Source organism: Chaetodon auriga, chromosome 16 (genome assembly GCF_051107435.1).
Source record: "Chaetodon auriga isolate fChaAug3 chromosome 16, fChaAug3.hap1, whole genome shotgun sequence".
Taxonomy (NCBI): Eukaryota; Metazoa; Chordata; class Actinopteri; order Chaetodontiformes; family Chaetodontidae; genus Chaetodon; species Chaetodon auriga.
The window spans coordinates 5,524,096-5,539,395 of NC_135089.1; the positions used below are offsets into that span (position 1 = coordinate 5,524,096).

The following is a 15,300-nucleotide window of genomic DNA, read 5'->3' on the forward strand; positions in this document are numbered from 1 at the left end:
TGACACACAAGTTCAGTCCCATCCTGAGAAACACCTGTGCAGTAGATCCCCATCGTTACAGCTCACTCTTTCTCCCCTGTGCTTTTGATTGGTTCACTTACTCACTAAATTTGGAACAAATTATGCTGTAACCGCACCAACACGACATTCCTTATCTTTCATTTTTGCCTGTTTTAATTTCATTCTGTGCCATTTTTCCACTTGAATGGTTTCTCGTTTCCTTATCTGAACGGGCGCTTTATGTCGAGGAGATTGTGAAACCTTCTGAGACAAATTTGCGATTCGGGACTCGATAAAAATTGACTTCACTGCTTTAATTTATTTTAATTAATTCAAATTTTCCCTCATAGTTGTGTTGTTAAAGTCCAACAGAAATAAAATGGCATGTTTTTTTTTTTCTTATCCTGCTACATCGTGCATATCTGCTCGGTAAATCACAAGTTCTGTTCTCCTTTGAGAAAAAGGGAAGAAATTCCTACTTTGGTTTAATGACGGCGCTCTCTTTGCATTAATTTGTTGGAATACAGTTAGTTCTCTGTCTATGTAGAACTTGTTGCAGCAAATCAACTCATTTCATTGTAAACTATAGTTGGTTAAAGTGGTTCTATAGGCCAGATTAGCTTCTCTGCTTCAGTCTCTATAATCTAAATTACAAACAAACATTCATCAGGACAGAGTACACTGCTAATATCAGTTTGCAGGCCGGATGGCTCATTAACAGCACATAATTGTACCTGCAAACATCACTTCGGTCCAGTTAGATGCTGATGTGGTCCTCACTCTTTAAAACCACTGACAGCATGCTGTCCTTCCATGACATGTAGGCTACAGTGCAAGTTTGTCATTCCCCTGCAGGGGCTCAGCCTGCCAGCTGCTGCACGAGGACGTGCCCCTCCAGCCTGCTGAGTGGAAAATTTCTTTTTCTTTCTTTTTCCTCCCCTTACCAATAAAAAACTTTAAATGCTGCTCTTATTGATGTTGGCATGCACTCCTGTCTTATTTATTCATTGTACATATGTGTGTCTTAGGTACAAATGCATCATTAGAGGTTGATGCAATTGCAATTCTGTTGTGCTTGCAAAATGTCAATAAAGTTCTTGAATCTATACTACTAATATTTCCTATAATATAACAAAAAAGTCTTTCTGTCAGACTAGAAATGAGCAGAAAAGTGGTTTAGTTTCCAGTTCATGCATTTGGCTTCCCCATTGCATTCCTGTGTATCCTGCTGCGTACAAGTGTTAACACTTTAAGTTAATTACGTGTTGTCATTTGATTTAGTTCGAGTTTTGTACAAACATAGTTGTAAAAAAAAAAAAAACGTGTTTGTTTGTCAGTGTGAAATTAAGGCACAGGGATGTGAGGATGAGAGTGTGTTTGCGAAAAGCCACTGTCATCTACGCCAGCGAGACGTCTATTTCTGTTTGTTAGTGCACCATACGCGCCCTCCTCCCACTCGCACTCTCTCTTCCCGTTCCACCTAGTTTACATGTGTTTACTAAAGCTTGTCTACTTCAGTTTCGTGTACGACACGGCGAGGGTCTCTGGAGGTCCACACTAGCAAACGCTCCAACGCTGCCACACTACTTTGCCGCTGATTCATCTCATTGGATGTGATACGAGGGCTCTCATGAGATTACATCAAATTCCAGACTATTATGCCTGAACATCCCAATGCTGGCAGAGAGAAAGTCACTGACCCTCCGCAGAGCTGGTTCTGGCATCCCAGAGAGTGCCGCTTCCGTTGGCGAGGCACTGGGTGTGAAGGATGGGAGGTATGTGTGAACTTTGGGAACTGTGAGCAAACTTTAAGGGGCCATATATCATGTGTCCATTAGCAGACAGCTCTGCCCCTTTCGGTAAATGACAGTGTTTGTCCACGTCTGCTTCTCGCCCTCTCTCACACCATCCACCCTCTATTCAAGCCAGCCTCTCAATCTCCCTTCCAATCTTTGCCCCTTCTCTCCATCTCAGCCCCACCGATGCGATTCTTCCCATCTTAGAGCCTCCATCTTCCTTGTTGGTCTGCCTCATCTGTTTCACCACTCTCTGTCTCCCCTGTTTTCCTGCCTACCTTTTCCCTCTCTCTAACCTCCATCCTGTCCCTGGATGCAGCTGGTAATAAGTCACTCTGCTGTAATTTTGCCCTTCTAAAGGCCTGTAATGATGGGGCTCAGAGGATGGCTGAGGTGGAGGAGAGGGAGGGGGGTTAAAAGGACTCTTCTCTGCCTAGAAAGAAGCCTTTCATGGGCCTTTTTGCAATGAGCCACTGGGAGAGGAGGGTGAAACTGGTCAAAAGAGAAAGAGAGTGTGAGAGAGGCTCATCAGGTCACATTGTCCTTTTGCTGTTTCTGTATCAGATGTACGATATATCCACTGATCAGCGTGTTGGAGGAGCAGGAAAATAACACGTTCTCCATGACTCCACGTACACAAGCACGGACACAACAAAGAAAGAGCCACATGAGTGAAACTCAGGCTGAGACCCAAAAAGGTGGCAATGAGGGCGAAAGCGAGTGAGGATGAGCGGGTCGCGCTCGGTGACCAAACTAACAAAATACTGTTGAAACTGACTGATATTTTCTGACATTTAGCAAACTGGCAAACAGTTCAATTCATTTAGCAGATATGTCTGCGGCAGCCGCGGCAATATGGGTTTGTGTATCAGACGAGCCAGATAAGGGCTCACAGTGAGATTCGTTTGGCCTTCTCCGCAGACGGAGCCGGTCGACCTGTCAGAGCCCGGGTAAACACAGACGTCGGATGATTTCTGAGAGATGTGGCCCTCTCCCCGTGGCCTTATAAGCGCCGCTTCTCATGTTTCTCGCTCCACTAGGCCCTGTGTGACGACCCGGCATGCCCGCTGACCTTTTTCCAGAGTTTGAACTGCCGTCACACAGTGGGGCGCACCCCGGGGCGAAGCAGAGAGGGGGGAGAGGGGAGGACGGCGAGCGAGGGGATCCGAGGTGGAGGGGTGGGAACAAAGCGCAGGACTCCGCAGCCATATTGCATTTCAGGAGCACAACTGCCAACAGCAAGAAAGGACACTGAGGGGGAGAAAGGGTTTTTTGGGATGATTTGGGAGTTTGGTTAACTCATGCAGACATAAAACAGATCAACGCAATTAGCTGTATGTTTACTGTACATGTTCTTATTCATTTAAAGCATGCTTTTGATTATTTACTCCTGTTTGTGGAGATTTTAATGTTTGTCAAATTACATAAAAAGGAGGTGTTTTCTGGAATTAGACATAGCCGACAACCATCAGCCAGGCAAGGCAACACTTGATGTACGAAGAAGGCCGCTGCCCTGACGGCGCACACAGTCAGCGTACGTGCATGTACTGTATGTCCGAAGGCGTGGAGCGGGAGGAGTCATTTCACTCTGCTGGGGTAAAAAAATAAAAACAGGAAAACGGCGAGCAGCACAAAAATAAAACGCAGATGCGCAAATGCACTCAAGCAGAAAATCCTTGCCTTTAATCCAATTCCTCACGCTTTATTAAAACAGAGCCAGAGAGATGGAGTCAGACAGGGACCGTGATGAAGAGGAGAGAACCATGAAGAGGAGGCTCACATTGCACAAACATACACCAACACACACGCACAGCACAAATCAAAGGAAAATGAGATATGGAGGACCATGAAGGAAAAAAACAAATGCAAATTCTCTCTCTCTCCTCCTCTCCGCCTCTCAGAAGAAAAAAAAAAAAAAAAACATCCGCTCATGACACATTTCTGCCTTCTTACAAAGCTGAGGAAGACTAACACGACGGAAAATACAAACAACCACATGCAGGCAAGCAGCGTGCTGTCGGGCTGTTAGCGTCACAGATCCTCTGCTGGGTCGTATCAGGCCAGGCTGCTGTCCACTCTCCATCCCTTTGCCCTTCCCTCTCTCTCTCCACACCCGTCCATCATCATTTGATCATCTGCTCTGAAGGGTTATTTATAGTAGCGGGCAAGTGTGTATGAGCGCGAGCAAGTGTGTGAGCGCACGTGCACGAGGCGTTTCTGTCAGGGGCGAGGTTTGTTTTAATTGTCCGTCTCCTTATTTTGGTTTATCTGGCTGCATGTCCTTGGCCAAAAATGAATAAAAATGCTAATTATAAGGGATTAAGGCTCCCTGGGAGGACTGGACTCTTTGCTGCTCACTGGTTGGTTGGAGGAGGCCTCACAACATCTCCGCCTAGAGCGGCAGCACTGCAGGAGAGAGGAAGCAAATGGTGTTTCATGCTCACATGCACCAACACACATGTGCCTACTAGCTAACACACGCACACTAACAAACAGTGAGGTTGGGTGTTTGAGTTGCCTGATGTTTACAGAGTGTCTTTTAATTTAAAAAAAAAAAAGATCAGATGCTGCGATACATCACAAGAATGAGCTACAATTTCATAATCACTACAGCAGTTGCAGGAACAACCAGAGCTGCAGACATGAAATGTGGCTTAAAGTCAGACTAAACAAATTTGATCTCAAGACTTGGTCAAAACGCTACCTTGAACACGGCACAAGGGAAGAACAAAACTCGGCGAAAAGAAGCAGCCAGACACTTTGAATGGTTAATTATTAGGCCTTTGTGTTGGAGGCACTTGATGTCAAGCGATGCAGTAAATACTTTAAACAAAACCTTGACGGCAAATGTTCAAATGGCAGCATTCAAACACGTGACGGGCTTTCAGGTCTCATGAAGATGATTCTGCGTACTTGACTTTGAGGCTTCTTTTGATAAGACACGAGACTTAGACTTGCTTTGATTGACTTAACTTGGACTGGCCCCAAAAGACTTAAAAACACAGCTGTCTGTTTAGAAAAAGAACAGACATTTTTTTTTATTTTGTCTTTCTGCTCGCTGTCCTTGAGCAATGTACAGAACTCCTGCCGGCAGCTTGTGTCAACTAAATGTGCCGAGCGTACAATCTGTGGGGATGTAAATGTAACGCTTACAACAACACTGAACAACAATCAGACCTAAGGACGAGAAAGGCAGGATGGGAATTTGAAAGCCTGAGCGCAGACACAGCAGAAGCTCTTTGAAGGTGTACAGTAAACATACATCTCTCCATGCACATGTTTGGAGGCGCTGGAGCTTCACACATATGACACAGATCCTGCTGCGAGGGCGAGACATTCCTCGAGAGACAAACAATGAAATAACGAGAAGAAACAGCATCTGGGCCTAATTTCTGCTCTGAAGTTCACACATATCACCTGGATTTTCTCCCTGTATTGAATCTAATGATGATGTAGAAAGGCTGAATGGGAAAATCTGGTGCACTCGAGCTGAAAGGCTTTTCTTTTTTTTTTTTAATTAATGAGGAAAATACGCAAGTGATGCAAACGCGTGAGGCGCAAATACAATGAGATCTGTAAAATATCCACCCAAAACTGGCTTTCGCTCTGGATTTAAACAACATCTATGGCGTTGAAATATTGCAAGCATCGGGATTGTTTTTCTTGTTCGACAGGATGAAATATAGCCAGCATTAGCAGCCATAAAAGAACGATGACAAGGTAAAAAATATCTCGTCGATTTGTTTTGTTTTTTCTTAAATTGGTTTATTCTGCCTTCTGGAGGCCTATTTGCGTCAGCCTGCTCGATGGTAAACACTTAACTTCTGCCAGATTTTTGGCCAAACCTTGAGCGTTCCCTTAAAGGAGCGGCGTGGTTTTTAACATCGATAAATCATTACCACCTCAATCTTAACACGCCTGTGTAAAAACAAGCAGGCCACCGTTCACAGTGAATTTTTAATCCCACTCGTTATGAAACATTAAGATATAAATGGGCACAAACTGCAAAAATTAACAGCCCAGCTCAAACATCTGGACTCCTTCTCTCCATCCAGATCTGTCAGCAAGCCTCTCTGCATATTATTCCCCACGATAACAGAGTGAAATCACTTAATCACTGGCACGTTGCTCTTGCAGTAGGGATGGCTGCGCCACATGTCCAGCATCCACGCCAGAAGGAGGGAGAGATGAGGAAGAAGAGGGAGACGAAGGAGGGGAGACAGGAGAGAGAGGGAAAAAGAGCCTGAACCCACTGTCAGCTCAGTGAAGCAGAGAGGGAGGGAAACACACGCCGACATGGAGACGATTCGCTGGGAGTAACACACACACACAGGCGCGCACACACGCACACACACACAGGAGCACGTTGATTCAAGAGAAAAAAGATGTTCTGTTCTTTATTCATGGGATCTATAAACCCATAAACATCCATACCAGGCACGGATGCTTTACTGTACATATGTGGGCTGACACAGAAACAGCTGAACCGAAGCGCGTATTTATGTTTCCGCGGCACAAGCTACAGATTCTGCAGCATTTAAGAAACTCTAAAAATATCTGGAGCAGACATGCGGGACGCGCACACACGTACACGGGCCCGGCAGAGAGGCTGCGTGGAGCCGAGGACACGGCAGGGCTGGCTGCCTGAGGGAGTCAGCAGAAGGTGAGCAGAGATAAGGCTGTGTGATTGTGACTGCATGTCAGAGAGAATCTGCACAGCACAACAGTTCAGCATTCCCTGCGCCACACACACACACACACACACACAAACTTTTATACATGCAGTCTGCATCACCTGCAGCAGTGTACCAAAACAGGGAGTTTCAACAACATGCAGCCTGGATGTACGACGGAGTTTCTGGTATATTACAGGATTTATTAAGCTTATTCCATTCTTGCCGGTCTGCTGCACCCAAGCAACCCGACACATCAGGCCGACGACAAAGGCGGAATGATAAAACACGAGTTGCACTTGAACACACAGCAGAGGCTGGAATCTACGGCGAGCTGCCGGCTGACGGGCGTGTGCGCTCGGCACAGGAAAGGAACAGTCTGCAGTCCAAAAAGAAATCAGGGAGACACAAATAAAGCCGAGCATTTTATCGCCAGCTTCTACTACGAATCTGATAAAAAGCCGCACAACTGGGGAAGCTTTGTTTTGCTTTGCTTTGACCTGCTGCGGTCAGTCTGTAGTCTTTTGTTTGTGGAATAAAGAAAGAGGGGCACTGCATGAAATCAGTGAAATCACTGAAGGCTAGGCTGAGCAGCCAGTTGGACAGCTCCATCTCACCGGCTGCCTCTGCTGCAGACTGAACCCGCTGAATCAGGCAAACAGCCGCTGATAAGGGCCGATTAGATCCAACAGTGCCAGGGCCTTAAATGCTGTGGAGAGTGAGTGTGTGTGTGGGTGTGTGTGTGTGTGTGTGTGTGTGTGTGCGTGCGAATGAATGGATAAATATTCTTGTACCTCGCATGCAGACACACATGCACATATAACACATATCTGCGCATGCACTCATAAAACCATAAGGATCCATGTTTATCTGTTCAGACTCATCGGTGGGTTACGGGTGAAGAAGTCCTCACCAAAAAGCAGGACCTAAGCACTTTGTGTGTGAATGCTAAAACTCAATTTTCAGGCCGGAATAAGCGGCGTTCTTATGTGCTGATCTCAGGCCAGGGCCACACTTAAAGAGATAAATCTGAAAACAATGTTAAAAGCTGAAAGTTTTCCACCAACGCCAGCATTTTCACGACAAACGTGGAAAAGTTTTGCTGCTCACATTGACAAAAAATGTTTAAATGTCCTCTTTTATCTCCTCTTTTTGCAAACAACAAAATGCTGCATTTACACTTTTAACAATCGGCGCTGACGACTTGCTCCTCTCCTCTGTGATTGTTAACTCTCCGCTTCAATAGAGACATGTGTTGTTGTTGACACATTGTTTGTGCGTCTATTGTCAGATGAAGCACAACTAAAATAAAGCAGAAATTTGATTGACTGTCATAACGGCTGCCTAACAAATCCCTCAGTTACTGCGCAGAACTCCAGAATTAAATCAATACTTCATACTCAGGCAGACTTCTGACTAAATAAAATGGAAAAATAAGTCAATAACAAAACCCTGAATTAAGCAATCACAGGAAGAATCACAGGCAGGAGATGAAGGCCTCTAAACATTATTGTCAAAGTGATGCATGTCGGTGAAAAGCTGTATGTTGGTTGCTGTTGATCTTCTTTAACAGTCATTAATATGGGGTCCATATATTTCCAGATGTCATCATTGTGTTTAAAGGCTGCACTGTCATTACTGTTCCATAAACTTCTGTGTGATTAAATGAACCGACTGCACAACGGCTGCAGAGCGTTTCAGGTCCGTCCGTCCGTCCGTCCGTCTGTCTCTCAGCCCATGCACAGGCTCTGCGCCCTCCACCTCCCTCTCTGCACTCCGAGCAGAGCTAACATGACGGTGCTATGCTACGTCACCCTGCGCTTCAGCTGCGGGCACATCCATGCTTCCCGAGGCACAGCCGAACTTTTCATTCTGGCTTCGCTTCTGGTCTTTACTGATCAGTCTCACTGGGTTGGTGCGGATGCAGGTCCACCACGTGTAGCCTTCATTGTCTCTGTTTAATTTTCACTCAGTTGTCACAATTGACAATTATGCCAATTTCCTGAGAAACTGCATGCATATTAAAATGAGTCATTCTCGAATTTACGAAAGAGCTTTGTGTCTATTGAATCATTTCAGCCCATTTGAAACAAACGTCTGAGGGGCACTGGAGGGCTTTTTGTGGACATATTTACAGTCCCTCTCAGTCAAATAGTCTCCATTTGATTTACACATAGAATTCCTCGTTTCGTTAACCCTAACCCTAACCCTTAAGCACAATGAATTACAGCGTTCTCGCTCGCTGAAATTCACGATTTCCTTCCAGTAAGAGGACGGTGTGAGGACAGCAACATCCCATCCATCTCTTCCAAGGACACAGACACAAAGAGAGCCACCGATGATCACCACCCTTGGCTTTAAACTGCTCAGTGTCATAAAACATTTAAAAGAAAAGAATCAAAAACCTCGCATTTGGCTTTCCACGACAGGTATGACGGTTGAAGGCACCTTTCATTCGACTATAATGGGAAGGACAATGAAACTGACATAAAGCACTGAGAAAAGGGATAAGTAAAAACAATAAAACAGGCTGGTACAACCAGCTCTTCCTTCTATAGCAAAGCAAACAAGAGACAGTAAAGCATGATTTAAATAAACTGCGTCACCCTACAAACACTGAAAAATATCAAACATTGTTATCCAAACAAGTCATCCATTACTTTTCAAAGGATGAGAAGAACCTTGAGCTCAGAGGATGATGCTCTGATCACTTCAGCCATTAAAATAATCATCTGCATCAGCACTGCTGCAAGGGGTTTTACAAGCGGCCCTTCCTATCGCACTGCCTTGCTCAAAGGTTTATTGACTCCACACAGACTTCCCCAACCACGTGGATCTACCGTTGAGATGATCATTTTCAGACTTGTTTGTCTAAAAGCTGCCGGAGACGCACTAAATTATCTGCGAGGCCCTGTTGGCTGTTGACAGTGTGTGTTTCTGGAGGGCAGATGAAGGCCATGGTTAACTCAGACAGACGTCTTCCAGCTCGGAAACCTGCTGTGCTCAGACACAATCACCATGTTTCTCAGTGTCAAGATTCAGCTCGCATGTGACCCCTCAGTCAACCTGCCTCTCCTCACACGGCAATTTGAGCTTGAACCGGGTTTTCAAATTGTTATTCCTATTTATTTCTTTGCTTTAATGGGTATGGGAGCTCACTGCCTGCCTGCATACTTTCATACTTGTGTGTGTGTTTAAGCGTATGCCGTGTGTGTTCGCATCCATCCATCCATCCTGGCAAAGGCTGAAGAAAGAGCAGGAGTGTGAACGAGTCAAACTTAACTGAGAGCCTGAATCCCCCACCCCCGCCCCCCCGGAGCGGAATCCTAATCGAGGCTGTGACTAGACTGACAAAATGTCCAACTTAACTCCAGCCATATCACTCCCAGGAACACAACCATCAAACACAACCAGCACTTAATTAGCTTCTCACTCGCTGACTTCACTCAGCTCTGCTCCACTTGTGTGTGTATGTGAGTATGTGTGCGTGAGTGTGTGTGTGTGTGTGTGTGTGTGTCCTCAGCCCAAGGCTCTGTCTGGACACATTTCAGCAAATAGAATCCAATTTGTTTAACTTCTATTGAATACAAGTAGGGGGGTTTGGCACACAGAGGCTGGTGACAGAGGACTGTGAACAGTGTGTGGGATTCTGTTAATGTGCATGGCCCTCTTGTGCTAAACAGGGTTACAAAATCCAGCGGCGGAGCACTTGAGCCAGTGCTCAGCACTCATATCTGATGTTGCCACTGTAAACAAAGCGGTGCCTACCTGTGTTACTTGGCATCTTGCCATTGCTGATCTGCTTGAGCCTCTTCTGGTGGGATTTGCCATTGTAGTGGATCTGGGCCTGTGCCGGTGAGTTGAGTTGGATGTTGCAGACCTCACACAACGTGTAGCTCCGCTGCTTTCTCTCCCTTTTGGGTCTGTGGAGTGCAGAGGGCAGGGTGCCCCCTGGTGACTGCTCGTCCAGTACTGCACCCTCATCCTGGGCTTCGCAGCAAGGCTCGCCGTCCACCTGTGCTCCCAGCCCGGCGCCGAACCCCCTCCTGTCCAGCTCTGCGCTCGGCAGAGCTGACGGGCTGAACGGACGTTTCATACCTGTGACAGAAGAAGAGGACGGGATAAATTCAAGAGGAAGGACTACATAGTGAACAGGATGAAAGGCCGGTCTCGCTTAGGGGTTCGCGTTTCAACTCAGGTGTCAGAGCACTTCATGCACAAATGTTTTTTCAGACTACACCCGTCTGATGGATGAAGTGTTAGCATGTGCAGCGCAGCAGTGAGGCCGTGTGTCCTGCCTCCTGTAGATGGAGGTATCAGTGTCTGGCCAGACCCGGATCACCCAGCGTACAAAGCCAGCCTGTTAAAACCTGATAGCTGCAGAGAACACGCAGGCAAAACTACCCGATTCCCAAAGCTTTGGAGGAGTGTGGAATCCGACCCTGTTCTTGTCTGATGTAAGTCATGCTTGTCAGCACCCTCCAAACAACGTGACACCTGCTCTGTGCACGCACACTCATGAAGACATCAGAGAACAAAAGGCAGACTGGGCACGAACGTGCACATGATCACACCGTACAGAGAGAGGTCCAAGCGGCCGTGGTCCTGGGGTGCAATGACGCACCACTTGGGGGAGACAGAGTGCTGCAGTGTGGCTCTCTGAGGACCGGCGAGGCCCCTCTGTCGGGCAGCCTCACTTGTGATGACTCCATGCCTGCTTGCTGTCTGTGCACGCCTGCAAGCCAAAATGCTGCAGCAGTGTGCCTCTGTGGAGGATCTCAGCCAAGCGGTGCCTGGATCGGATCGGCAAACAGAAAAACAACCTGGAGTCTGGGGCTTATGAAACAGCTCTGATGACGTTTGCTGACATTAAGGTTCAAATTAGAACGGCTGAATTCCAGAAACAACAGCTACTGTAGTAGATATAGAAGTATGTGGGAGCCTAACCTGCACACGTCTCCATCTACCTGTAGAGACGTGTGCTCTGGCTGACCTGGATGTTGTTGGTTAACAAGAAAGCAGGACAGACATATTGAAAGAGACAAACAGGCAAAGTGACATTTCTGTCAAAGAAAAAAAAGGCAGCTGCTTGAGCACCTCAGTTTTTCCATGGAGGGCTTTATGGTCAGAGAGGAAGCCTTCCCAGGATACACAGTCAGAGAGAGGAGCCGTTTGTTTCATATGCAGCTACTGTCTCTATAAATAAATGAAAAGGTAAGTCTACAGTAGCTCTGCGAAGGATTGAGACATCACCACCGGAAAAAGTCCCTCAAATACACCCAGCTGTGCATTTCTGCTGCTGGCTTTTTGCCTCCGCCTCGAGTTATTTACGTAAACACCCAAATCGTTCAAACACATACACACACACACACACACACACACACACACACACACACACACACACACACACACAAAGGCCAAAGTGGAGGCTATGATGCATACATACCTGCATGCATGAAAGGCGCACACACACACACACACACACACACACACACACACACACACACACACATACACACACACTCCTTGAAAAACACATTAGGGCAAGCAGCCTCCATGAAAGCAGCTATTCACGTTGCCAATCTGGGAGCACTCAAGAGGCTCCATCAGATGTTTTCTCAAAAGCTTTGAGCAATGCTGCTCTCTGGCACCGAATGAAGAAAATCTCTGTGGTCCTCAACCACGCAACCTCCTCACACTCCTGCCAAACTACGCCGCTAGCCGCCCCAAATTAGCATGGTTGTAAAAACAAAACCATCAATGAGAACACAACATACAGAGTTCGTCACAAGCTAGCATGAAGAGGCATTTCTTTATGCAGTCACATATAACAGACGATCTCGAGGTCAAAGCAGGTCCAGTGTCCAGCCTACAAATGCAGGTCCGAACCTCATTTTGCCATTTTGTGATAAGCTTCAGTCTTTCTTCCTCTCATCGTTAAAACAGCACATTTAGCTTTGGATGCTAACAGCGGTTTCTGTTTTTGCACATTTCTAAAGCTTACCTTGGAGATTCTCTGGATATTTATGCAACATGACACAAAAACTGGGCAGAGTACAGAGCGGAAAGTATTTTTACCCGCTACGCCATCTGCATTTTGAATGTGAGTGGCCTTGTTATAGAGCTACAGGAAAACAGTGGCACAAGTGTTTTAACCTGTGTGTTACCTGGGCTTTCTGGGGTTCATTCTGGTACAATTTTGTTCATGTTTTCTGAATCAGTTTGTTGCAATGAGTCATGGGGTCTGACACCAAAAGTTGAAGCCATTTTTATTATTTCAAATTTAGTTTTTTCTGTTTTTTTGAAGGGGGTGGACCTCACTTAAAAAAAGGTGGATCACATCCAATCAAATGTGATCAAACTGCACCCACACAACCCTGATGAAGGAGATTAGGTGACATTTTGGAGTCTTATAATGCCTAAAGGTGTTTTTGCAACTTCAATTGCAATAAATGTTGTGAAAAAATACATGAATAGCCTTCAGAGACTTTAAAGACTCTTGCAGCTTGAGGTAGAGGCTGTGTGAGACAAGAGTCCACGCTGTGTCTACACACAGAGATCTGTAGACTGATGCAGGGCAGGAGATTGTCAGGGGGTAACCCTGGGGGATGTGAGGGAGGGCAGGAGGCTCTGCCAGCCTTGCCATGTCCGCTGTTTCCGCTGTCTGATGTGCCCCTCCGCCTACACCTCCTCCCTCGGCACATGGGAACCATCAATCACAGCTGTGATCTCGCTGAAAGGCCCGGGCTCACCCAGCATACCGGCTCGGCAATAAAAACTCTATTTATGATCTTGTGTCTGCCGCTCACTGATCCTGAAATACTTTCGCACTTCTCCCCAGCTCAAACCAGCTCTAACCACTGGCCCACCGCGATGAGCACCCCCACCCATCCACTGTGGGCACGGTTGGCATCGGGGCGTCGGTTGTTCCCGGTGCAGGCAGAGACTGGCCTCCAGATGGACCAGAGCAAACACTGCAGGCACGTTAGCAGCTCCTAAATCACACTGATGAGAGGGGGACACTGACAACAAGTGCAGCCCAACGGGCAAGTCAGTGGGACGCAAGCACATGTGCACAACCCTCACGTGTGCACGCGCCTCGGTACAGTTACGGGCACAGTCGCCCTCAGATTCTGTAAACAAGGAGTAAGCAGTTCAGCAAACATGCACAAATGAACAGAGGCATTTAGACTTGACTGAATTCATCCCCTGCTGCCCAGAGCACATGGACTGACCTCAGCAATCCAAACAAACACAATCAACAAAAATGAAATCCAATCAAGCGAACAAGCAGAGCAGCAGCCAGGACACACATACATATTCTGTGTACACTGCCTCCGAGGAGATAAACACACGCGCGCGCAGGAAGGAAAAGGTAGTGAGCGGAAAAGACTCCAGACTAAGACTCCAGTCAATAGTTAGCATTCCTCACCATTAAGCGGATTTGACAGTGAGGGATGTAAGCAATATGACTGCAGGCGAGGATATTCTCTATCCCTCTCTGACACGTATCAGGCGGCTGAGGATCCAAATTTTCCTGACAATCAACCAGAGCTCAGGGCAGCTCACCACGTCAGGTCAGTGATGGCAGAGCGGCGGAGCGGGAATACGGGAAAGCGAGAGATTGGTGAAGGGAGCACAAAGGCGCTTGTATAATTGCCATTATCAAAGTATCATTATTGTCATCACCGCTGTATTGTCGTGACTGCAACTACAGAGCGGGCTGAGGCCTTTGAAGTTCCACGTCTTTGTGTCCAGCGTATCAGTGTTGATTATGTAAAGTCCAGGCTGTGGCTCTCTAATGAGTGTAATTATACAGGAATCAGTACTGCGCTTATTGAAAAAGAGGCATCGACTGCTGTGCGGCGGGCCGGGAGTCGAAAGCTGCGCCCGAGTGTTTGCAGTCCCCGTCACCCCGAGCCCGACAGTAAATAAAAAGCAGTGGCACATAAATTGATGCGTTTTCTCTAATCTCTGTTTGCAGCAGTTCTTTGGTAGCGTATAGGGAGGGCAACTGCTCAGTGTGTGTGTGTTTACTTGTGTGCGTGTGTTTGCTTGTGCATGAGTGTGTGTCAGTATGTCCTAGTAAAAAAAAAAAAAAAAAAATGTTTCACCAGGGGAAATTTATACAGCATCAGACTGATCCTATCAGTGGGGCTGTGTTGCATATGTTCGTGCATGTGTACGCCTGTGCAGGTTAGTACACGCATTGGACAGAGGGTATTAGAAAAGATAAAAAAGCATGAATTCAGAGCAGAAAAGAGAGGATTAAAGAACCTGACTAATAAAGAAAGGCCAGTTTACTGTATGTAACAAGTAAACAAACCTGCACACCAATTACACATGCAGCGTCTGAAGATGCATATCTGTTCCATCGAATACGTCGATGGGAAACACATGCAAAGCTGAAGAATTCAAAGGATCACTTTGGCCTGTTTGGAGCTAACAGATTAGCTAATGAAGATTGCTTAAATGCTCACTGCAGTTTGGGAAAGCGCATATTGTGTGGTGCCGTGTCGTTCTAAATATTCAGTGCCAATTAGAATCAAGTGTTAAATTCATCATTGTGTGACTGTGTGCTGTCTATTTTATGTTGGATGATAGAATCTGCACTAACAAGATGAGTCAGTCATTAGTGTTTCAGGTATGTTTTCGTGTTAATCCCTCCAACGTTTTCACCCTGGACCAAAGTCTTGGATCTGAAGAGGTCAAAACATCAACATCACATCAAATGGTTCTTTATATGACAGGTGTTGCTGGAGTTTCTTATTTATTTTAGGGGGGCACCTTAGAAGTAAGCAAAGTTCCTCCTCCTCTGCTTCAGAAGTATT

At 46.4% G+C, this 15,300-nt stretch overlaps 1 protein-coding gene across 2 annotated transcripts in view; it reads right to left on the reverse strand.

Moving 5' to 3' along the window:
• The window catches only part of znf385c (zinc finger protein 385C), a 118,772-nt gene that overhangs the window by 66,719 nt on the left and 36,753 nt on the right, over positions 1-15,300 (reverse strand). For both annotated transcript variants that reach the window (XM_076753505.1, XM_076753504.1), the window contains exon 2: positions 10,238-10,567. In XM_076753505.1, coding sequence (XP_076609620.1) covers positions 10,238-10,565 — 328 coding nt within the window. In that variant the 5' untranslated portion in view covers positions 10,566-10,567. The remainder of the gene's footprint in view (positions 1-10,237; positions 10,568-15,300) is intronic.